General features: G+C 35.5%; 1 protein-coding gene across 1 annotated transcript in view; it reads right to left on the bottom strand.

Moving 5' to 3' along the window:
• Nucleotides 1-11,894: 11,894 nt before the first annotated feature.
• LOC145673798 (uncharacterized) overlaps nt 11,895-25,903 on the bottom strand; it is a 162,355-nt gene continuing 148,346 nt past the window's right edge. The window contains exon 5 of the mRNA XM_081743558.1: nt 11,895-11,962. Coding sequence (XP_081599684.1) covers nt 11,929-11,962 — 34 coding nt within the window. The 3' untranslated portion in view covers nt 11,895-11,928. The remainder of the gene's footprint in view (nt 11,963-25,903) is intronic.

The following is a 25,903-nucleotide window of genomic DNA, read 5'->3' as shown; positions in this document are numbered from 1 at the left end:
TTCTGGAATTTTGTGGCAACCTAACCCTATTGTAGATGAACCAGCAGTCATACATTGCGTTAGTCGTACGCTGAAGAGTTCAGACAAAGGATATACGATGACTGAAATTGAATTACTTGCCGTATGCTTTGTACTTCAAATTTTGCTCCCTATGTAAGTGGTTGTCATTTTATAGTTTTAACTGGCCATAGTTCTTTACAACATCTAAAGAAAGTTCAAGGATACAATAGTCGTTTATTCCGATGGTCAGTGGAGCTTCAGTCTTTAGACTTAGAAGTACAACATATTAAAGGTGCAAATAATGTTCCGGTATACACGTTGTCCAGATTGTTTCCAGACGATAATCACCGAGTGCTGTCTATAAATGCCTTCAAAATTTTACAGGATGAAATAGCTAAAATATCTATTGATGATTTGAAAGAACACCAAAAGAATTGTGAAGATTATTCCAAAATCATGTATCATTTAACTTCTTGCCCTCAGAATTTTGATTATCGTCGTAATTGTAATTCACTGTATCAAATGCCTAATGAAATACTTTTGATTAAATATTTCAAATTAAAGATAGAAATAAAATTTGAATTCCCCGACTTTGGTTCCTCGTATATTAAAAGCATATCATGACGAGTTTGGTCATTTTGGACATTTGAAAGTATATTCACTAATTAGTCAATCCTTTTATTGGTATTCACTTAGGACGCAAATTAAAAGTTATATTAATGATTACGAGGAATGCATGAGAATTAAGCATAATTTCCAATCTATATATAAACCTATGATGTCGATTATCTCTGAAAGACCTCACTCTTTCATTTCAGTCGACTTGTATGGACCTCTTCCTCGAGCACCTACTGGTGATACTTTTTTTTTACTGTTATGTTACGAAAAGCAACTTCATCTGCGATTGTGCATCGAATTTTGAATATATACATACCACATTGAAGACCAATCGAACATATTTTGTGTGATAATGGTAGACAATTTCGTAGTAATGTATGTATTCGTGCGATGAATAATGCTAGCATTAAAGTACATTTTGTTACTCCATACAATCCAAGTAATTCTATTGTTGAAAATTTTCATTGAAGTCTTGGTATGTTATTTCGACACTGTTGCAAAAACAAACTCACACATTGGATCAAATATGTGAAATAATTACCTACTTTTCAAATTATTTAGTTAAGGATTTTCATTTTTTGTGGTAAATTTTAGAGTTCAGCTACTGCTTCCTTACTGTTTATCGTTTGATCATGGTTCATACCTCCATCTTTTCTCCTTCTTCTTTTTTTACAATAGAGCAAAATTTCCGCTCGCTTGTCCGTATTATACACCGGAAACGGGAAAATTATGGAAAAAACGAGACTTTATTTTAAGAAATCAGAAATTTTCCGCCAGTCTGACCGGGTCTTGGTCCATGAAGGGATATGATTTAATATATATATATATGTAGTAATGTACACACAATGCGTGTGCAAAATTTCAATCTGTATCTTGAAAACTAAGGACTGGAGAAATTTTTGAAAGTCTTAAGGTGAACCACTTCATATATATATATATATATATATATATATATATATATATATATATATATATATATATATATATATGTATATATATATATATATATATATATATATATACCGAGATGTTCATTTATTATCTAATTAAAATCCACTGATAAAATTCTCACACTAAATAAATAAACAAGTCCATATGCACACAGGGCGATAACCGTGTTGTTTCAAAGTTACATGTTGCCGAAAGTGAGGAAAGTGCAACTTTGATGCTGCCTAGCTCGAAATCTGTAACACATATTATGGACGGATAAAGAAATGTCACACGAACTAGTACACTCTCTATAGAAATATTCATGTTTGAGAATTAGGTTGTACAGGCGCAACGAATTTTATTGAGAGAACTGGGGTACTGGAATCCTCATTTAAGCACGGATTGGAAAAAATAAGATATGTTTGATAGAAAATTTCTAATTGTCGGTTTATTAACCTGTTATGTCGTGTACATATTATTATTTGTAAATTTCACATTATCACTAATTTTAATATCTGCAATTATGTAACCACACATAACACAGTTTAACATCAAAGAAAAGTAGTTGATAACACTTGTAAACCAAGTTATAACGTTGAATATTATTTCATAATGGTAATCTAAGCAAGATAAATGTCATACAAGCAAAAGGCGATTGAACGATTTATTGCAGAGATACAGAAGTCCGGAATGTTGAGAAAACGAACATCAGGGTAAAGGATTCGACAAACTATTTATCTAACTGATATTTCATTTTTTCTATCCAGCAGTAGACATGGTAGATATTGTGAATAAATGATGCTGAAAGGAATGATATCGAGTAAACCCATTAACACGATGTTGTCCACCACGAATTTACCTACTATGATGTATTATGTAATAATAATAATAATAATAATAATAATAATAATAATAATAATAATAATAATACCTGATGTACGATGTGCTTTCAGTTTCCATACAATACTCTGCAAGAGTTGGTAGTGATTCACGATTCAGAGCACGATTGAAACGCATAGGCGTATTACAATTCATTGCAAATATATCACGAATTCTTTGCTTCAATTCGTGTATTTTGTTTTCTTCAGTATACTTTTCAGGTGTCGACACAAATAAAAATTCAAAGGATTGAAATAAAGAGAGTGAGGAGGCCACTGTACAAGTTCTCCTCGCCCTATTCATCTGTCTTGGAAGTGCTGATTAAGAAATGCACGAACGTGTTGTCGAAAATGTGGAGGAGCACAACCATGCATAAACGAAAGTTTTGACTTTCTCGGGAAAGGAACATTTTCCAGCCATTCCGGAAGATTTTGTTGAATGTATTGCAGATGTCTTGCACCTGTGAGGCGTTGTAATAAAATAATTGGCTGTAGAAGTCTGTCCTCTAATATGTCTGCTCACACATTAATCGAGAATTGATATTGGTGTTCAGGTAAGTAAATTTGAGTTAGGGATTTCTTCTGCCCATTGGTATTCGTTGTGGTGACAACACCATCTCATTAGTAAATATGGTTAATGATGGAAACAAAAGGTTTTCCACACACCGATCAAGATACCAGTCGCAAAAATGTATTCGTGGAGTATAATCTCTATCTTCTATTCCTTGCACATTTTGAAAGAGGTAGTGTTCGCGAAACACTTCCCACACAGTCCCATGGGAAACTCTTTCCAGCATTGCTAGCCTTTTTGTGCTGATAGAATAATCTTCTTTAATTGCCTGAAGAATTCTCACTTCTCGATCAGGGGTCAAGAATGTCCGAGGGCACCGAACTGAATCATATGTAGCACGCCCATATCGTATCGATGGCAGCAAAAGTCCCAAGGTAATACGGTTGGGAAGAACACAATTGGGATAATATTCTTGATATCGTTGTGAATTATGTGGGTTCCCATAAGGATGACCATACATAAGATACATATCTGCCATTTCATTAAATTTGTACACCTACATTGATCCCATTTGAATAATACTACACAAGAGATGGACATACACTAAAAATCTAACGCCACGCACTGTAACATGTGTTCTATTCAACTAAACTGCCTACAAATCTTACATAATAGATGTGCACACTTAATTAGGAAAGCCGAAATGGAATTTCTGTCCAACCTTGGGAAAAGCACTAGTAAATCGAAAATTTTGTAGAAGGTAAACATATTAGGGATCAAAAGCAGTTTAAACAAAATATGGCTAACAATAAATTTACTGCAGATGATCTTAATAACAATTTTTGTGACATTAAAATTTAAGTAATACAAAATCTAAAATTATGAGAGTCCAGAATGTACAGAAAATGTTTTTTTTTCCTTTGAATGTGTCAGTCCTCTAAAAGTCATGAAGACCACAAATAGAATAAAATCAAATGCTACCTGAGCTGACCAAGTTAGTATTGAATTTATTAGAAAACATACTTTTTATACTAAATCACATCACTAATATTTTCAACCGTTCTCTCATGAGCGGCACTTTTCCGTCTGCTTGGAAAACAGTTGAAGTTCTAACGTTCCCCAAAACAAGTAATATTACAATTATTAATAATTTTCGACCAATTAGTATTTTACCTGCTCTTTCAAAGGCAATAGAATACATTGTTATTGATCAAATTCGAACCCATCTAATGGAGTACAATTTTTTTATCCGCTTCAATCAGGCTTCAGAAAGTACCACAGTACTGCTACATCTGTTACTAATATTACAAACAACATTAGACTAGCAATGGATAGAAAATAAGTAACTGTTTTTGCTTTACTACATATCTCTAAAGCTTTTCAATAAATTATACAAAAGACTTCCATAAATTGGCGAAGAAATTTAACTCCTGCAATAGTGCAGTAAAATGGGTTAAAATTATCTACAGGGACGGAAGCAATTTGTAACCCTAGCCGATACTTCTCTGCACTGCGAAATCTTACAGCGTCCCTCAAGGAAGCGTCCTTGGCCCTATACTATTCTGCCTGTACATTAACGGACTTTCTTCTTTCTTACAATACTGTAAGTATCACCTATAAACAGATGATTTTCAAACTGTATCTCATGTCAAACCGAAAACTTGGACTATTCAACAAATGAATGAAGATTTGCACCTCATTTACTTGTGGTCAATTGAAAATGGGTTAACCATAAATCCACTTAAATCTAAGTGCATTTGTGTCTTCTCTAAATTAATTATACAAATGCACCATTCGAATACACCAACATTACAGATAAATGGAACAATTATTCCATTTTCTGAAACTGTTACAAATCTCGGGGTAATAATAGATCAAATTCTTGAGTAGAATTCTTACGTTAACGCTGTATGTAAGAAAGCTTTCTGGCCATTCATTCACTCACTAGACTAAAGAAAATCTACCCACTGAAACAAAGCTACTACTTGTAAAATCTCTAAAGTTTCCTCACCTTGGATATTGTGATGTAGCTCTATCGGACTTAATTGAAGAATTAGCGTACCGTTTGCAATGTATCCAAAATGGCTGTATACTGTTTGCTTATAATCTCAAATGATCAGATCATTTAACTCCATACTACAGAAAGTGGGCCTTTTGAAACTTGCGATAAACGTTATTGGCATCGACTCACACTTCTCTTTAAGTTTTTGCGATTTGAACTACATTCTGATAGAATTACTAACATCTGAAAAATGTTGATTTTTTATTCTTCCTACCTGTTATTTCTTATTTTGTTTACTAACTGTATGCGACTATATTATGGGGTTATCTGCAGTAATCTATGTGTGCATGTGATGTGATGTGTGTGTGTGTGTCTGTGTGCGTGCGTGTATGACTTCAACATATTTTATTATTAATTTTGTATTACTAATGACGATTATTGCATGTTCAAGTGGGAGACAAGCCATGATTAGCCTTAACTTCGTCATGTAAAATAAAACTAAATAAAAATAATTACAACAAAATCGAACAGGACTACTAGAGGACGACACCAGATGCGTCTATTCAGATTAAACAAGTTCAGGTGTGTGCACCAAATACAACAATAGCAGATTTGCTCACCACCTGTTATTTCGAGTTCAATGACATTTCGGAATCCACAAATCATTTCGATTTGATTTTGGAGAAACAGTGTGCAATCGAACGGTCTTAACGTGTTAAAACATGTATCCATTTAAAGAAATGAAATGTCAGAAATCAAGACAATGTGACTTTCCTCTAAATGTGTTAATTTGCATTCAAACCTAACCTTACGCTCATAAAAATACCAATATATCGTCTCCATCTCATTCCACTTACACCACTTCCTCTTATTTTCCTATTTCACAGATGATTCCGTAATCATTCACTTTCTACATTCATTTATCTCCTGAACCGTAAGGGTAGAAGCTGTGACATTAATTGTAAGCTTCCGTTTCTTTCCATTTACACCGTTTTAGATTGTATTTACATACTCACGTAAGAAGAACCAACGTCATCTTAAATACGCTATTTTCGTGTTTGCGCTTAATAACTTTTTTATGCTCATTTTGACCCGCACACACGTGCATACTTTGTAAACAGTAATGTAACATTCTTCTGAGCTAGAAAACCTACGCTCTTCCCTAAGTATTTCTACGAATCCTTTGCGCTGATATCCCTTTTGAAATATTTAGGATTTCTGTATCTCTGAAACCATTTGTTTATTATATTTTATTTATATGATGTTTCCCTTGCCTAGATGACCGTCATCAAATAGAAGTTGGTTTTCAAGTGTTATCAACTAATTTTCTTTGATGTTGAACTCTGTTGTGTGTGGTTGCATAATTACAAATATTAAAATTAGTGATAATGTGAAATTTTACAAATAATAATATTCATGTCTACTACATAACAGCTTAACAAACCAACAATTAGACATTTTCTATAAAAAAACATATTCTTTTTCCTATCTGTGCTTAAATCAGGGTTCTGACACCCCAGCTCCCTCTATAAAATCCGTTGCTCTTGTACGATCTAACTCTGAAACATGAATATTTCTATAGAGAGTGTACTAGTTCCTGTGATATTTCTTTATCCGCCTTTGATAGAGTCTATGTCTTATAGTTCGTTTTTTTATTCAGAAAGTGTATATCCTTGGTAATGATCTGTGCTCGGTAATTCATTTCTAAAGATTCAGACATTTTCCAGTAAGAATAAAACAAACAACGTCGATTTCATTCAAATTGGACCATCACTCTTGAAACATCTTTGTGACGTTTAAACTAATTAATTAAAAATGCTGAAATTGTGAAAGATGTAAATATCTATTCTCTCCAATTCTCTATTCTCTCCTGACATACTCTCCAATAACACCATATTAAGAGGTGCCATTTCAACATGTGCTTATGGAAAAGAGCATTAATTCAGATTATCACATATTTCAGATCTACATGCCGAATGAAAAGAAAAATGATCTCTATAATGTACTCTAACAATGTTTTCAGAAACATAACTATATTTTTTTAAATCCTCATGTCTACATATTACAACAAATTTCTAAGAATGATTTTTGCTAACCACAAAAAGAGGCTCAATGACAGCAGCAGCAACAGTGTCGTGAGCGTACATGTCTATTGATTGTCTGAATGTTTTCAACACGTAGCGCTTAGCAGAAGAGGAATGGCTTCTTTTAGTACCATAAGTCCACAGTAACTCAGACGAATTTTCAGCATGGTGCAGAGTGATGCAATCAAGTTTATAAAATATCAAACATTTCTTACGGTAATTAATGGCTTGCTACCGCTTATGCTTACAAGCATACAACTTGGATTATATAGAGAAATCATTCTTGAACAGTGATGTTCGTGAGAGTAGGGAGTGCCTGGAGGACGAGATGAATAAGTATTTAAACTGCGCTTTCAATAATGAACATTCTTGCTAGTGAGGATGACCATTTTATGCCCGAGAAATAAATAGTATTCTCGGCATTAATAAGCAGACCACTGAGACGTATCAGCTAAATAATGTGAAAAACTAGAACTGTACAATCGTTTGTCACAACGTACTCTCAATTTCGAATAGGAGAGTTAGCGGTCGTCAAGTTACAATGACTTCGTCTTGATAGCGGATTCCTCGCCAGATTTATTAGAAACCAGCTTCACAGGTGGTAAAATAGTGCTTATTTAAGGCCAATCCACTTGACAAATGACAATTGTAAGCGTGATTGGCCCGAGAAGCCAAGGCAAACCAAAGTACGCATGCTGAAGTCACGAGTTAACCCTTGTTGAACATTTCTTTATCTAAATGGCCTCATTTAGCACGGTTTGATCCACAAGTCTAGGTCATCAATGGCAGTCTCTATCTACAGATCATGAAGCTACTCACTCAGTAATTAACCTTCTCAAATTTCATTAAGGATATTCGGCTATTCGAGTCTCCTTCGCGAGAATATACTTCAAACAACCGCCACATTAACAAACAGTATTATTAAAATATATGTCATTAAAAAATCATTCCCCATAGTCGCGAAATTTTGCACCATCTCCCTACGTCTACTAGAGCTTATGTAAATTTACCCCAAGACCAACCCGGTTGAGGTTATGAAGGCTATACAGAAAAAAAAATGAAAGTGTTTGGCATACATAGAAACGTAGGTTACATGCGGTATGATGTAACATCTAAGTGGGAAAAGGCAGAAGGGCAGTACGTATGTAGCATATGGGTAACGAATGTTCCGTACAGATTTCCGTAGTAAACTTGTGTATTCCGTATATTAGTGTAATATACTGCTGTCCGGGTAACGGATTTTTCTCTGTGTAATGAGATGACCATGACGATGAAAACGAAGCATATTCAGAAGGGTGACTTCGACAACAGCTCAGCACTAACATGTAAGTAATTCTGGGTACCAATAGAATACAATTTGGCTAGATAGAAATTATCGTAGCTAGTGTTTTCCATTTTTTAAAATCACACCCAAATGTTTGGTGATGTATTATTTACCTTAGAAATAGATAGAAATCCGCAACATATCGTTATATTATTAACATAGATTCAGAAACTATCTGCTATTATAAAAATTACAAATATCTATGGTATTATATCTCACTAACTTCAGTTTCATACACACACACACACACACACACACACACACACACACACACACACATATATATATATATATATATATATATATATATATATATATATATATATATATATATATATATATATATATATATTAGCTTTCCGATTTCACTATTTTTACTATAGTTTATTCATCTATGTGTTTCGTTCCATTTCATGTTTAATATGTATCATTTCCTGTTTTATTATTTTAAGTAAAGTTAATATATTATTTTGCGTTAAACTATTTTCTTATTGTATTTGTTTCACTCTTTGTCTCGCAGATAATGTATCATATATAAGTAAATGTATTTCCTCATTTTGTACTATCTTTCTTCAGTGTCCTTTGGTATCAAGGTATCCATTATATTTATAATTCCAAACCTTAACTATTACTATATTTAAATGTATTAGCATTACCTTGCAAGTTCATCACAACACTGACTCGTACGTTAACACTGGTATAAATACATATTTCTAACATTTTATTTGTGAATCATGCAGTGGTATTATCGATAATATAAGTCAGGATTACCTAACCTGGGGTTCGCTAAGATAAGTGGAAGAGATAAATATAATTAGAATGTAATACCGGAAAATATTTCTAAGTATTATTTTTAATTTTGTTCTGAGAGGCATATTTGTATTTTTGTACATATTATTAGCAACAACAAAAAATAGGTCTACTAAACATGTTCAATAAGTGCAGAATTTTTTGAAAATGAATCTAAATGAAGGAGGTACGATATGAAACTAATGAGAATTGGATATTGAAATACCAAAAAATACAAGTACAACAAAACCTGCATATTGAAATACAATTAAAATTGAAAGCTAATAAGATACTTAAGTATGGTGTGATTTCACTAATGCAGCCATCTCCGGTTCAATCTTCATGACGCACATTATCAAGTTCTTTAGAATACTCAGTAAATATTTAACAACTGTCCAAATTTTTGAAACCAAAATTAGAAATCACTTCATTTCTTATCGTATGACCCAAAATTAAGGGAGTTGTGAAATTTTCAAATTTTCAAACGGCCTCCATTTTGAAACAGTATGACACATCGGATTCAATATTTGTAATATGAATGAAGTGACTAAATTGAATTTTTATCAATTCACTTTTAGGTAAGTTGCTGTGTCCACTATATACAACAAATGGATTCTACTATTATAGAAATAGATGGATATCGTGTGATCTCCGCAATAGGTATATAAAAAATCCCACACAAACTTATTACAAACCAGAAATTATAAGGGGGTCGCTGGCATAAATATATGATAAAATGGGGGCCGTGATAAAAATTAGGTTGAGAACCACTGCTAAAATTTAATTTCAAGAATTTAGAGAACTTTTAAAGTTAATTTTGAGATACATTGTACACAATACTTTCTGATATAATGCTAGACAGATCAGTTCTTTCACATTATTCTTATGTCCTTAACTGAGGCAAATTATCTCATAAAATTTTCATTAGTCACACGTTGTGAGAACTTGAAATTTTGTCTTAATATTTATAACCGCCACCAAGTTATAGAAGTATTTTTGTGGGCGCTCTGTATATTTCGTAAAGACAGCGATCATTTTTTCGATTTATATTTTATTGTGCGACGCAAATAAGTTCTTTCTTCGGTGGGAATTGCTTCTTTCCCACACAAATGGACAAAGAAGTCTTTCATTGCTTTTTCACAGATATATTTAAAACATTGCTTTTTGCTGAGAACATTTCAATGAGCTACGAACCTTTTCAGTGTTTATCCCTGACTTATTATTATGCGCAGTATGTATTCTGCACTTATTTGGAACTGAATTAAGTGCTTTCTTTAATCATTTATGGATATACTAGCTGACCAGATTTTCAAGTGACCAGAGTGACGCTAGTCACATTGCTTTTGCAATTTTTATTATTTGTACTTTCTCACTCCCGAGTTATCGCAATGTCTCTTGCATTGTGACCAGTGGACTAAAATTAACATAAATGCTTTTCCGTATTCTGTTTGCATGTGTATGGAGGTGATTTAACTTAGTGGTTTTTAGAATGAATTGCGAACACTCTTTAGTTGTCCATAGCAGCTCGTACCTTGAGCTTTGGAGTTTAGAGAGTTTGACTCCGGTATTGTGGGCAGCCACTACGCACGTTGCGTCGGAAATCAAGTATGATTTTGTGTTAAGGGACACAAGCTATTAGCCGGTGAAGGACGTTTTCTTACGGCTAGCCCCAATCAATAAGTCCCAGGTTCATAAACCTTGTGCGCCAAAAAGTTATAAACGCGCCCTCCAACATCATCGTTCCACTTCGGAAATTATTTCGCTGAAGACTCACGTCGACTCTTCAGGACTGTTTGGAGTAGCAACCAAGATACTACGTGGGATTACCCCTGCGATCCTTTCCCAAGTGCGTCAATGGTGTGAGAAAAGTATTTATAGTGTAATTTCAGACATATTCTAATACATATAAAGGGCTACAGTGCATTAAAAAGGCAAAGTGTTATTTTAATGATGAAGATTATTATACATATTCTGTGTTAAGTGTTGTGTTCATTCTTCTTCGCTATTTTTTATATAATTGTATTCTAATAAATAAGTATAGTGTTATTTAATCCAGTGTGTTTTCGTTGTTTGTGTGAGTGATGTTTGTGTGCGTTATGGTCTGGATGATCGTCTGATCGTCCGTGAGGTTTTCCAGACGGGACATCCGAACCTCTCGACGAATAATGCTCCTCTCATCATTGAGACCGACGAGCGATTTAGAAGCAACTTGTAACCCCTTTTTGGAGAGGTCCTTCATCGTCCTATCCAGGTAAGTTCTGGTATCAGGAGAATACTTATTGGCAGGACCACGGAGGACAGAACCACGAACACCGGGCTCGAATTGGTTACAAATAAATGGCGACCCGAACACCGAGCAGGTACAAATAATTGTCCGCCCGAACACTGAGTGGTTACAAATAAATGGTGCCCGAACAGAGACTCCGAACACGAAATGGTTATATATTATTATGAACAAGGTGATTAAACTTCTACCTTCTAGAAGAAATAAATAAAAGGAAACTTCAATTCAGATGTTAATTTAATTCCTGTAAGGAAAATTATGAAATATTACTATATATACAAAAGGAATCAAGAATGGAAATTTTAGAAGTTCAAGATACAATAGCCTAAAAAACGATTAACTACTTATCTTCGAATAAACCTGTACTCATTTCAGCAAATTATACCAAACAACGGGCAAATTGAATTCATTTTTTTCTGTAGCTGGAAAATTTATCTTGCACAACGCCATTAAAATTATATTTCCGGTACTAACCTCCTGTCATCACATTGAAATTCGCCATCATCAGTCACTGTCTCCAGTTTCTCCAGACACTATAGAAGCTATAGAAGTAGAAAGAATCATGTATTTAATTAATGAACAATAAGGTGTAACATGTAACAGCTTCGAGCAACGTCTCTTATACCGTTATTCATACCCAGAGATATTGTTCATTTGATTGTGTTTGAAAGTTTGGGGGCGGCTGGATCGAAGGTATCCCGTATTCTCATGAAAAAATATGGCAAATTTACACATTATAGTTATGTGAAATGCATGGACGCAGGTTGTTCTGTTGCTCAAAATTACGTATATTTCATTATGCATGATTTATTTTTTTTATTTTATTTTTTTAAATTACCATGAGTAGAATTTAATGTTGTATATTATAGGAAAACAAATTTAAAACACTAGGACCAAAAGTTAGGTTAATAATCTATTCTTAACTGTTTGTCGCTATATACCTCATAATGCAATTTACATTTCAACCCCGTGTCACAATATCTACTTTGTGGTTAGCGTTTGTGTTTAATTTTAGTAATATTAAATGTTAAAAACTTTTCTTACACACTCACAGTTATTAGACATGTATATAAAAAGAAAGTTAGACATATATATATGCAAAAAAAGTTTTATAATGAAAAAAAACTCGGTTCTTCAGAGGCCTAGGGAAGTTTTCTTATAGCACTTGCAAAACCGAAATATATAAAAGCTGCGACAAAATGCACTTACGAAAAGAGAAAAAAAACTATTGTGAAATTTATACGCAAGAACTAACTGTGTAGCTAATCAGCTACACGGTGAATTGAAGTGTTAATTCCACAATACTACAGTAACCTGCTTTTGGTAGTGATAATTACAAGACGTTCTCACTTACATAGCTTTAAGCAATATTGCAAAGTTTACCAATGCTAATAACATTTTTTGGAACGGTTTGGGATACCGAATTGTTGTAAACAGCACTGTGATTATTATGCATATTGAAAACGATCTATTTGATTGAATGTTATGCAGCGCGCTCACATAGTATACGTTGTTGAAGCCGTCTGCTGTGAATTTTACTGGGCGCAGTCATATTGGTAACAAACAAACTGTTTCTCAGTTGGTTGCTAAGGCAATTTCAATTGCGTCGTATGTAGAAGCAGCGATTCTTGTGAAAGACGAACTTAAAATTATGAAAAATGACAAAACTTTTCACGAATAGCAGTGAATATATTTACTCTATGCGTATAGGAATACCATTTTTATTGTAATATGAAACAAAATTACACTGCATTTTAATTACTGTAATCGCCAATAACTTGCTGGACAATAAGTGAATGACAATCCCAAGCATGTACATGAATGCCCGTTAATAATAATTTTAGCTCGAGTTTACTTAAAATTATTTAAAATTATTATGCTATATACTTTTGTCATATTGTTTGTTGAACTTCAGTGAAAATGCTTAATATGAAAGAAACTTGATTAAAAAAAAATAGTGATCAGTTATTCGGAACAAAGCAGTACAGCGCTAAAACCATCAATGCATTTTAACACTAGAACGGCGGAGTTTTTGATACTCTCTAGAACGGCGGGAGTGGGTCAAAAATGACCCATTCCATTTTTATTAATTATTTGTATTCTAAAGCACTAATATTAAATATTGTTGTATAATAAAATGTGACTTTCATTCAAAAAACGAAAAACTTCTTTGAACTCTAGTTTAATATTTATTGATCAATATGTTTTTTGCCAATAATACAAATTTAAGAAACATGCTATTTTTTATTAATATAATATAGTTAGAATGATATTATTAACCCTTATCCGGGCAACCGGGGCCTCCCAGGCCCAGTAGCTTCATTTTTCTAAAATTTCTCAATAGCCATACATCTTTCGAAGACATAAAATACTAAATTCTTCTATCTTTCGTCGAAGTTAAAATCATGAACATATCGAGTTGGTAAAGCTTTTTTTTTTTTAAATTGAAAATCTTTTCCTGACGTAACCGGGCAGGCGGGGCCTAGGAGGCCCCGCATAACTTTAGTGAAATTCCTGTCAAATATTAGATCAAATTGTCACATAATTATATATTGAACACGTGACTATTGTAGCCTTTGTCGGAACAGTATGCGGCAAAATACATTGAATTTTGAGTGTTCTGCACTTAAAATATATACTGGGCCTGACAGGGCCCGGTTGCCCGTTTACGTTACAAAAATGTCTGGACCGGATTTGCTATTCTGCTTGGTCGGCTTACAAAAGCGTGACACGAAGTTTCGCTACTTGACAAAAATATATACAGGTACATTTTAGACTAGTCTGAACAGTAAGTGACAATAGGCATTGATTTTGTGTATTCTGCACTTAAAATATATACTGGGCCTCACAGGCCCCGGTTGCCCGTTTACGTTACAAAACTGTCTTGCCCGGATAAGTGTTATATGTATCAGTTTATTATATAGTAATGTTATATATCATTCTAATTCCTAGATAGTTATTAGACCTATTATTAGATAGTTTGTTCAAGCACGTGACCTAACTGAACTTAACTAACCTAATCTACACACATCTAAACTTGCAGTCTTACACAGAACAAAGTTCAGTCACTCCTCTACAAGGAGAAGGGTCATGCAAAAACATTGCTCACAAATAAAAACGTGACGTATTACACAAAAATATTTTACTAATAGGATTGTAATACGCATCTATGCATTTCTATAACTTTCCTCTCCCTGTTCAGAATTTGTGGAAACCCATAACCTGATATAATCCAAAATAGCATACACAGTCGTAAACTTGCAGTAGTTCAAACCAGATAAAGTCAGTATAGAGTGATTGTTTTCTAAATAAGATATGATAGGCTCTAATCATGAAAGCTCTGACATAAAATGAATGGCAATCAACCTGTTCTTTCGATCAACTCCTTTGAAGTTTCTACTTCTTTGGGTGAAATATAATTTATCCAAACATACGAGAAAGTAAGTTGTCTCCCATTTAGACCTCTAAACTTTTTGCTTTCAGTAGCTTTGAAATTTCTGGTTACGCCACAGGCTAGTAGTCTAGGAATTCTTGGCAGCGCCGGAAATCGAACTCGAGATCCCTCAAATCGTAGTCAGTTGAGAGCTTCGGCTTTCCTCTCCCAAACCGTCTGGTATATAGGAACCTTGTCCCAACCTGTCTGGTGATCGTGGGAGCAGCAGACCAAGTCCTCCCTCCGGGGAGAGGCCTCATCCAATAGTGGATCGAATATGACTGTGGTTTATTTATTATTATTTATTTGTGCTATAAACGTCTTCTCATGAAACATTTCAACATAGTGATAGCAACAAAAAAGAAAACACACTCACACACACTGTCTATATATTTTCACAATAGCATGCAAATTGTTTGCAAATTTTTTGTTCAAATGATTGAAATTATTGTGAATATTTTGTTACGATGTAAAACATATAATTTGTGTTAATAATAATAATAATAATAATAATAATAATAATAATAATAATAATAATAATAATAATAATAATAATAGTCTTAATTATTGTACGACGCTTATTTGCAGAAATATGCTTTTCGGTGCTTATCTCTTTCTCATCCGATATCTCATCCGAATCACCATATTAGTTGTTGCTCGGCAGGTATTCTTCATCGGAATAAATATCAACGAATTCAGCGTCAGACTCGGCCTCACTTGTGTCATTGAATTTTGTAAGTATTTCATCCGGTGTCATCAGTTTCCTGCTCATGATGAGTGTTTGAAATAGGACATCAGTCCGAAAATAGTGAGATTCTCCTCATCAACACACTCTCTAAAGTATTACTACTCCAACTAAACTGACAAAATTGCTGAGAAGCTTGTCTTGAGCACGAGGTGGAGTGGGAGAGTATTATGAGAAAGAACGGTTGCAAGATAAAGACGCTAGCCAGCAGTGTTGCTACAATGCAACAAAATATCACTAACATAAGAGTTGGGTCAAAATTGACCCAAGCCGCCGTTCTAGTATAATTGTTTGGTATTTCAAGAGGAAAAGTGTAGATAAGAGTGATACTTAGTACAGATATTTCTTCAAGAGAACGAGTAAAAGTCACAATAATTCAATCCGATTCATAAGAAAATAGTAAAGTTGTTAAAACGTAAAGCTCGAAATGGGTCAAAAATGACCCAGCCGCCGTTCTAGTGTTAAAACATACAATTACGAATACTCTCAGAAACCTAATATCTCTTCGTGGAAATAATTTTCTAATTTATTCTTAATCCTTTTTTAGCGGGTGTCCATTCCCTGCTTGGCACTGGTAAAGTTAAAAGGCGTCACCAGAAATAATTATTTAAAAGGTATAATTCTCTATCTTATCTAATGTCCTAATGCTATCTGAATTATTTTCTTCGCGTCTGCCACTAACGACGTACATATTTGTAACATACCAGCATACCCATATATTGAAACTCATAACAAAAACACATACATACCAGCTTACGCTGGGTGCACAGAGAAAAATCCGTTTTCCGGACAGCGGTATATTGTACAAATATACGATATCCTCTTGCTTACTATAGTAATCATACCGAGCATACGTTATCCGTATGCTACATGGGCACTGTCCTTAGATGTTACATCATTCCGTTGCAGGATGTCTGACATCTAACAGTTTTCCGTACATCACATGCATATACTTATAATACCTTCGTCAGTTATATGTTATATACGTCCATTTGTATGTGATAACCTGACCGCCTACATTGTTTCATACGGAAAGTACGTATAGATTAGTGCTGTCGAATGTTTGTGACATTATCGATTTCGGTTTTTGAGAAAACCGGTTTTCTGAAAACCGAAACCGCAAATGCGGTTTTCAAAATCGAAACCGCAAATGCTGTTTTCAAAACCGAAACCGCAAAAGCTCTTTTCGAAAGCGAAAGCCGCCCGAAACCGTGTTTGCGATTTTATAAGTGAAACCATGTTTGTCCTTTTCAAAGCAGAAACAATGTTTGATGTTTTTAATTACACCTTTTAACAATTGTTAAAGCATCTATCGACCGAGACAATTGTATTGGTTTATGTCTGTGTTTTGACTCTTTCTTTTATTTGCTCCAAGACTATTATGGTAATATATGCAGCACTGTGCAAAAGGGATAGTTCCATGGTTGTACAAGTCACAGCTAAATTAGGGTTGCAATATTTTAAAATCAGAAAAGTGGGGGGGGGGGGTTCTAAACCATAAGTACTGATGTGAACTTTTGTGTTACAAATACTGACCTGGGATCTTTCGCATTTTTTTTTTGTTACTTAATTGATGACATTTCCAATGTACTTTTCGGCTGCAGGGAAGCAAACTGTACCCAATCTGATTTTTATATATTTTGTACAGTAGACCACGAGGAACACGCATCTGAAGGAAGTTTGACATTTCCGACTTCCCGAACTCGAGATACTAGAACTTATACAATAGTTTTATATAGTATGTATAAAATTAACGAAGAAAGTTCTGTCGTTTTTTGACCTATCACCTTAGAGAATCGATATGTCACCTAAGACGTACATGGAAGATCAAAAATAGTAGCCGTCAATATCAACGACCTTCTGCCAACGTTCGAGATGGACATGGATTCCTTCGCGGTGGAACTTGGTTTGCCGTGAAGCGAAGAAGGTATCAAGTGCATTTTGCACCTTTACTACGGAGTTGAACTGGAGTGCTGGAAGGTGAGTGTCCAAGGAATGGAACAGGTGATAATCGGACGGTGCAATGTCCGGGGAGTATGGTGGATGCAATAGTGTTTCCCATCCAAGGCGTAGGATGGTGTCCCGGGTCATTCTAGCCATTTCAGGCTTAGCGTTATCCCGTAATAGGAGAACACCTTAGCGATAGAGAAGTGCTGGCTCCAGGGTTTTGAGTTTTTCTTGAACACGGCTGAACTGCTGACAGTACACAGTCGTATTGATGTTCTGCTCTGACCAGCCGGTAGCAGTTCCCGATTAACGATGTCGCGAGCAGTCCACCAAATACACAGGAGGACTTTCTGCTGCATTGCTGGTTTCAGCTGTTTTGGAACCGGTTCATGGGATTTAAACCAATGATAACGACGCCGTGGAGCTTTGTACAAGACCCACTTCTGATCACATGTCAACATTCTGTCCAGAAATGGCTCCTTCCTCAGACAAGACAGCAAAGAAACACAGGTATCTGCTCGCGTAGCCTTCTGATCCGGAGTCATTTCATGTGGGACCAATAGACTCAACTTGTAGTGCTTCCCAAGTTGATGGAGGTGCTGCCGAATGGTTTCTTCACTCACGTTGAATGTTAGCCTCAGTTCCTCACATGTCTCTCCACTATTCGCCTCAGTTGCTACCTGAAGATCTTCATTCTGTACATGTGTTGGTCTTCCGGCAAGTGGTGCGTCTTTCGTGAGTGTTTTGTCACCATCCTAAAACTTTCTAATCCCCTCTTGCACTGTCTGCGTAATCACGACACCCTCACGAAAGGCCTGAGATATCTTCCGCCCCACTGCAGTGGCGTTTGACCCAAGTTTGAACTCGTACAGCATACACGCCCTTATGACGTTCTGTGGAGGTTCCATATTCACTTTGTCCACAAGCAGGTAGAATGTTGGATACACCCACACCAACATCTGACGTTTGCCTTTTCTCCATTCGCATTCAACTCACGGTATGAGAATCAATTTAACACAGACCTCCACAAAAGCGACAGAACTTTCTTGGTTACCTTTATATACCTCACAGGACATAATAATTTCGTATAGAGAATATTTCTATATTAAAGTTTTAATATCTCCAGTTCCGAAAGTGGGAATGTCAAAAATCCTTCAGATTCGTGTTCCTTGTGCTCTAGTTTACAAAATATATAAAAATCAAGTGGGGGCCGGTTTACTTCCGTGGTCTTATTTATGTTCAAATATCTCGAGTTCCGAAATTCAGAATGTCAAAATTCATTCAGATTCGTGTTCCTCGTGGTCTACTTTACAAAATATATAAAAATCAGGTGTGGTCCAATTTGCTTCCGTGGTCAGTTTATGATCGAATATCTCGAGTTCCGAAATTTGGAATGTCAAAATTCCTTCAGATTCGTGTTTCTCGTGGTCTAATTTACAAAATGCATAAAAAAATCAGTTGGTTCTCAGTTTGCTTCCCTGCTGTCTACTTTTCAAACGAAAGTGAGTTTTCCAGAGTATACATTTTGCTTCAAACTGAGTTCTGCCCTGGCTAACAAACGTAAATTCGCTTCTATTAGAGTCGATAAAGTTACACTTGAAATTGTCGTTCGGCATTCTTGTAGCTTATGAAGGCATGAATAATGCAAGTATGTTTGTCACAACATCTACAAACGAATATTCATTCGTATAGAACCTCCAATACATTACATTAAAAACACATGAACTACACATAGAAAATCATTGTGCATTAGAGCAGATCTCTTATTAGCAAATGGCCCTGCACACGAGGACTGCTCAGATAGCTCACAGCCTAAGCCTGAGCGCGAGTCCAAATTTAACTCAATCGCGTTTAAGTTTGTCAGAGGTGTATCAGTTTACGTTGAATATACCAACACTTTATCCACTAAGTGGTCTTAGATTTTTTTCCAATCCCAAACAGCGGGTGGTTTTTGTGATTAAGATACGTTTAAGCGAGGGACGAATACAGAATCTGGAAATTGGGTTTTACCCGAAAAAATCGGGTAATATGACAACACTAAGCTAAATAGAAAATAAGGTATATCCCTATTTAAGATCACTACACATGAAACTCATGAAATTCAATTTGAAATCTCATCCACTTAGACTGAGATCTTTTATATTGTCATTACTCTTTCACCTTGTTTTTAAATAGTACTGCCACTCTTTCTTTTGTTAACAAAAAACACCACCTCCCTTTACTAAAAAAAGAAAAGAAAAGAAGGAAAGAAAATTTAGATCGCAGTACACAATTTTATTGTTGATTTGTTGCCACTCCGATAAATGTGTTGTGGTTTTGCATGTGTTGACTGGTTTCTTATCGCAAGTCCCAGACACCTGCAGTAGTTCATACGTGAAGGGAACACCGATCATATTTTATTCTGTATCATTTTACTTCCCAATAACGATAGCCGTGCCTCTTTGTGAGAAATTGCAACGTATTATTTTTTTATCCTGCCAATTGTACTCAACAAGAATTTCCCTACACATTAAGACGTTTTAGAAAAAAGTACTTTCTTTCCCCTCTGCAAGTTTTGAGCATTTTTTCCCTACAGCGAGGGAAATTTTCCTCCATCTGGCAACTGTGAGCCGAAGATGGGAAAGTTTATTTGCTCTTTTTTCGTCGTTACTTGATATAAGTGCTGTCGAATGTTTTGTGATATTTTCGGTTTTTGAGAGAAACGGTTTTCTGAAACCGAAGACCGCAAATGCAGTTTTCAAAACCGAAACCACAAATGCGGTTTTGAAAACCGAAACCGCAAGAACGGTTTTGGAAACCGAAACCGCAAAATATGTTTTGAAAACCGAAACCGCAAAAGCGATTTTAAAAACCGACATTTCGGTTTTATGAAATTTCACTTTTTTCAAAAACCGGTTTTCGGTTTTTCAAAAACCGATTTCCACTGCGCTAGTATAGATGGAACACTTATACAGAAAGTATTATTTATACATGCGTTTTCAGTTATACGTCTGCTTTACGTCAAGACCAAAAATTATAGGAATTACGCATGTAACCTATCTTTTTAATACGCCACCTAAAATTTTTTTTCTCAGTGTGGTCACTTCACGTAACAATATATATATGATAATTCATGGCAGCTTAAAGCTCGAGCGCATGAAAGGATGCCTCTGTAGGGAGCAGGTGGATCAGTGAATTTGGGTATATGTGAAAGGGAAAAAGACATACGAAAAGCACACACCAGCCTGGGCTAGTAATCACTACAAGTAGGTTTGCATTTCAATTTCTTAGTAACCATGACACTTTTTTGACGCTGTTATTATGTTCTCTCTCTACATAAATAATTTTCTTGCACAGATCTATTTTTGTAGATTAGAAGTAAATTTTAGACTAAATTTTAGTAAAAAAAAATGACCCCGTATTCTTCGTGCGCACTTAGCGTAGATCGATAAGATGGAACAATTAAAGTTTATGTCAAACAAAATGAGACAAATTAACAAGTCCTATTTAAATCTTACTATATTTTCTGTTCTATGCTCTTACCAATATTCGTATGCAGTAAGGTACGGTTAGGATAGCTTATGCTTACCTAGATGCGGTTGTCTTACATTGACGCCGATTAACCAATTTTAAAATCATTGATTACCTGAAAATCTCAATTGTACCAAGAGTTTCAAATTTTTACACATACATGGTACCACAAGGGTAAAATTGTACTCGTCCTTGCGCTGGTGAGGCTCGGAAAGAGCGGAGACAGGCGAGTATCACACACATGCTGAAGCAGGCAGTGTTCGAAGATTATAGCATGTATTTAAAAGTGTGATTAAGTTATTAGTTTACTAAGAAACGATAGTACAGTGTTCTGGATGTTAATATATATTAGACAGCGAAATTTGCCTGAAAATGTCAGAAACAAACCAACAAAAATAAAAAGACAAAGCAAGGGTATTTTTGGTAAAAATATATGAATTTTAATTTCTTTCTGGCAGAATATGCAAGAAGAAAAAGTGCCCTTCAAACAAATTGAAGTATATCTGTTCACCCAATAAATAATTAATCATTATATCGCTTGTTCTACAGTGTGGCTTTGTTATTGTTTCTCTTTAATATATTATCTAGCACAATAGTTCTAATTTCATTCTTGGGAAAACGAAAAAAAATGCATGTATCTCTTAAAATTTATGGTTATATCCAAAACAGAAACCAATCATTTTTAGAGGCGAGAACCACGTAAAGTTCTTTATATAAGCCGCTTAAAGCTGGTTTGTTTGTAACCAGGTAGCAAACAGGAAGCGAAAATTACGTTTTCTTCCCCAGCGTATTACCTATACAAAGTAAAAGCTAGTGCTGAAGGAAGTATTTTACGTACAAACATATTCCACAGAACATAAAAAACATTATGTCGACAACTTTTATGTCGCACATAGTTTCTGAATTTCAGACTTCATCATGGATGTCGCACACGTTTGTGTCCCCACGATTATTGCATCAGTCATTGCAAAATCTTTCACCGCAGTTGAATAATGTGGGAAATATATTTTTTGCATAGTCCACAAAAATCAAGTAGATATGCTACCTCTGAGTTCATTACTCTAGATCCCTTACTTTACATTACTTAATGTTATTCATAGACGGTTAACATTTAAAGCACATAAATTGAAATACTTTCAATCTTTGGGCGACAGTAACACAGATAATAGAGCTCATTGTTGTGAGAAAATTGTGAACAGATTTGAAGTGGATGATAAGTTTCTGTGTATAAAGGTAACGAAGAAAGTTCTGTCGCTTTTTGTGGAGGTCTCTGTGCCATTGCTTCTCACACCGTGAGATGATTGCGAATGGAGAAGGCCAGTTGTCGGTGTGTGTACATCCAACATACTACCTAGTCGTGTCGGTTCAGTTACACCGTGAACTTGCGTAAGGAAAGAGTGAACATGGGACCTCCACAGAGCGCCATAAGGGTGTGTATGTTGAACGAGTTCAAACTGAGGCCAAACGCCGATGCAGCGGGACGGAAGATACGCCAGGCCTTTGGTAGGAGTGTATTGACTACACTCTCATCGCATCGGTAGTTTAACAAGTATAAGGACGGTGACGAAACATTCGAAGACGCACCACGTTCCAGAAGACCAACAGATGTTTAAAATGAAGATTTTCAGCCAGCAATTGAGGCGAACAGTGGCCAGACATGTGAGGAACTGGGACTACATTTCAGCGTGAGGGAGGAAACTATTCAGTAGTTCCTCCATCAATTTCAGAAGCACTACCAGTTGGGCCGAAGAGTCCCACAAGATTTGACACCGGGCCAGCAAGCAACGTGAACAGTCACCTGTGTTACTTTGCTGTCTCGTCTAAGGAGGGAGCCATTTGTGGACAGGTTGTTGACACATGATGAGAAGTGGGTCCCATACAAAGCTCCGGGGAGCCGTCGTCATTGGTTAGCATCCCATGAACCGATTCCAAAACAGCAGAAAGCAGTACTGCACCAGAAGAAGGTGTTTGGTGGACTTTTCGCGGCATAGTGCATCGGGAACTGCTACCAGCTGGTCAGAACATCAATGCAATTGTGTACTGTCAGCAGTTGAGCCATGTTCAAAAATAACTCTGGAGCCAGTACTTGTGAATCGCAAAGGAGTCCTCCTGTTACTGGACAACGCTAAGACCCAAGTGGCTGGAAAGATCCGGGATACCATTCTACACCTTGGATTGGAAATACTTGTGACGACGTGGATCGTCACGAATATGTGGGTCACTTGTTATTATGGATTATTTAAGAAATAGATGGCGCCATCTTTTATTAATATGGAGACTTGCGACCTTATTCTCCCTTCACCCTTTTCTATCCTACCTTTTTGGTCTCAAAATCAGGTTTGTGTTGTAGTAGGAAAATATATATGAAGATCTGGTACCAGCTGGTAAGGTAATATGACGAGGTCCTCGTGATGTAAAATCCGGATTGTGATTGGTTGGTTTTGAACCCGGAATGGAAGCCATGGATCAACTGACGTAGATCGTCAGTTGGTCACTCTTCGAGGTACGTAGTGTTTCTTTTTTCAAATCTGTTAAATTATATTATTGTTTTTTTGTGAAAATTGGTGTAAATTTATCTTCAGAAATTTCGTGAGTATACTCATAATGGTATTCGAAAAATGATAAATACTTCTGAATTGTCATATTTAGTCTCGAGCAAGTGCAAAATATTGCCGATTGAAAAGTTAGATTACTGAAAAGACGAAACATAGTGGTTGGTGTAGGCCATGTTGGAATGGCGACTTTTTTTTTTTTTTTTTTAATGTGTGCTAGGCTGTTTTTCCATCAGAAAACAGTAAGATTGTTTGTTCTTCTTATTACTATTAATATCGAACTGTTAATATTTTGTGTACTATTTGTTTTTTTTATTTTTTTATTATTATTACTTTTTTTCTTTTTGTTATAATAAATTGTTTATCCTTGTTAAAATTGAAATAGTAGGTTTTGTCATTGCTAATTAACTTCCTTGAAACAACTGAGAATTTTTGCTTGCATTTTTCGTAAATTAAAGGTGAGAGTTATACCTATACATATTCTGGGTGCGCTAAGCGGCCTTTTAATACAGTACCGGCGAAAGCTCTCCTCGCTTTTTTCAGGATTATCTTCCCCGGTGGGCGGGTCTGTATTTGAATGATTAGATGTGTGCTATTCTTTTTCATTCTATTCAAGTATGGATTTTGGCCCGGGGTGGTCATTCTGAAAAAGAGGGGGGATTAAGGGTGTTTTTCGTTACAGAAGAGTGACCAACTCGGTTAGAATTCTCTCACTTATTAAATTTAAATTTAAAATTCAGTTGTTTACTTTCATGTTAATGGCATATAAAGTCAGTGCTGTGCATGTAATTACTTGCTCGTATATATTAATTGGGTACCTTGTAGGAAGTCTTTGTACGGCAATTCAAGGAATTGGTTCCGGGGATCGAACCCATACTATCTGGTATATAAGTATAGAATCGTATCCAAAAATAAAAACAATGGCTGTAGGTGGGGATTCTAGTTTCTTTCTTGATGAAGAGTTTATAGGCGAAATTCCTGTGGATGTTAATGCATTTTTGAATATGACTATAGAAGAAAAGCAATCGAAAATATTTTCTATGAATGAAAGTGATGCTAAGAAACTGCTGTTGTCCATAACAACTGCTAACAGCAAGTCTGCACCTGTTGGTTCGGGTGTTGTAGTAGGTCAAGGTAGAGGCACTGATAACACAACCACACAGCCGGATGGTAGTGTGTGTGTGCAAACAGCTGGCAGTCAGCCAGGTCATTTACCTTTTAGCTCGGTGAACGAAGAAGCTACAGCTGAAACTCTATCTGGATTGACACAAAATAGTTGTTTTAATAAGATGGAACAATCATCAGCATTTTTGGTTTTACGTTCATTCATGGAATCATTAGAGAATTGTGATGGTACGGATCCCTTAAAATTGTATCAATTTATTCAAAAGATTGATGAGTTTTGTAATATTGAGCGTTTTCCTTTTTCTGCGGTTTTGTATTCATTGCGTGGGAAAGTTACGGGTCCACTGCAGGAAATTCTGAACGAGCTGCCACATACATGTAAAAGCTGGGATCTTGCACGTGACTTTGTTTTTCATAATTTATTATCAGAATGTGCTATTCAGAGAATAATAGTAGAATATATGTATCGCCATCAAGAAAATAACGAGGATTTAAAAGCTTTTGTAAAGCGTGTAACCACTGTTGATAAACTTTTGAAGTTGCGTTGTGGGGACGAAAAGCTGATTAGTTTTATTACCAGTGGCGTTCTTCCGAACATAAGGGAGCGGTTGTTTTACCAAAGAAAACCCCAGACAATAGATGAACTTAATAAACTAGTTAGTGAATACAGATATCATGAACTTTATATGAAGCAGTTTAGTTATAAAACGACGTCCCAAACAGGGTTGCCGGATGCTCCGGTAAGGAGTGACTTTAAGAATTCTCGTAGAACTATAAGCTGTTACAAGTGTCAGGGTCCACATCCAGTGAGACTATGCCCAGAAAACAAAAGTTCGAAAACATTTTCTTCTTTTTCAAATAAGACTAATAGGAACTTAAATCGTTTAAATAAAAAAGATGATGCAGCGTGTATTGAAGTTAAAGTATGTGGAATTGCAGTGAATAGTTGTTTAGATAGTGGGTGTGTGACTAATCTTTTGAATTTGGAGCTTTTCAATAAAATTAAAAACTCTAGTGATGTGCAAGTAAATTATAAAGAGTGTTTTAAAGGAAAGACTATAAATAACGAATCTATGGTGTTGAGACCTTCAGTTTTGATTCCATTTACGGTGAATGATTACACTTTTAAATGCAAACTGTTTTTGTTTAAAGAATTGGAATTTCCCATTTT

Source organism: Thermobia domestica, chromosome 17, assembly GCF_964235325.1.
Source record: "Thermobia domestica chromosome 17, izTheDome1.hap1.1, whole genome shotgun sequence".
NCBI classification, from domain to species: Eukaryota; Metazoa; Arthropoda; class Insecta; order Zygentoma; family Lepismatidae; genus Thermobia; species Thermobia domestica.
The sequence above is the reverse complement of the archived record's forward strand: the minus strand, read 5'-3'. Positions and strand labels throughout refer to the sequence as shown.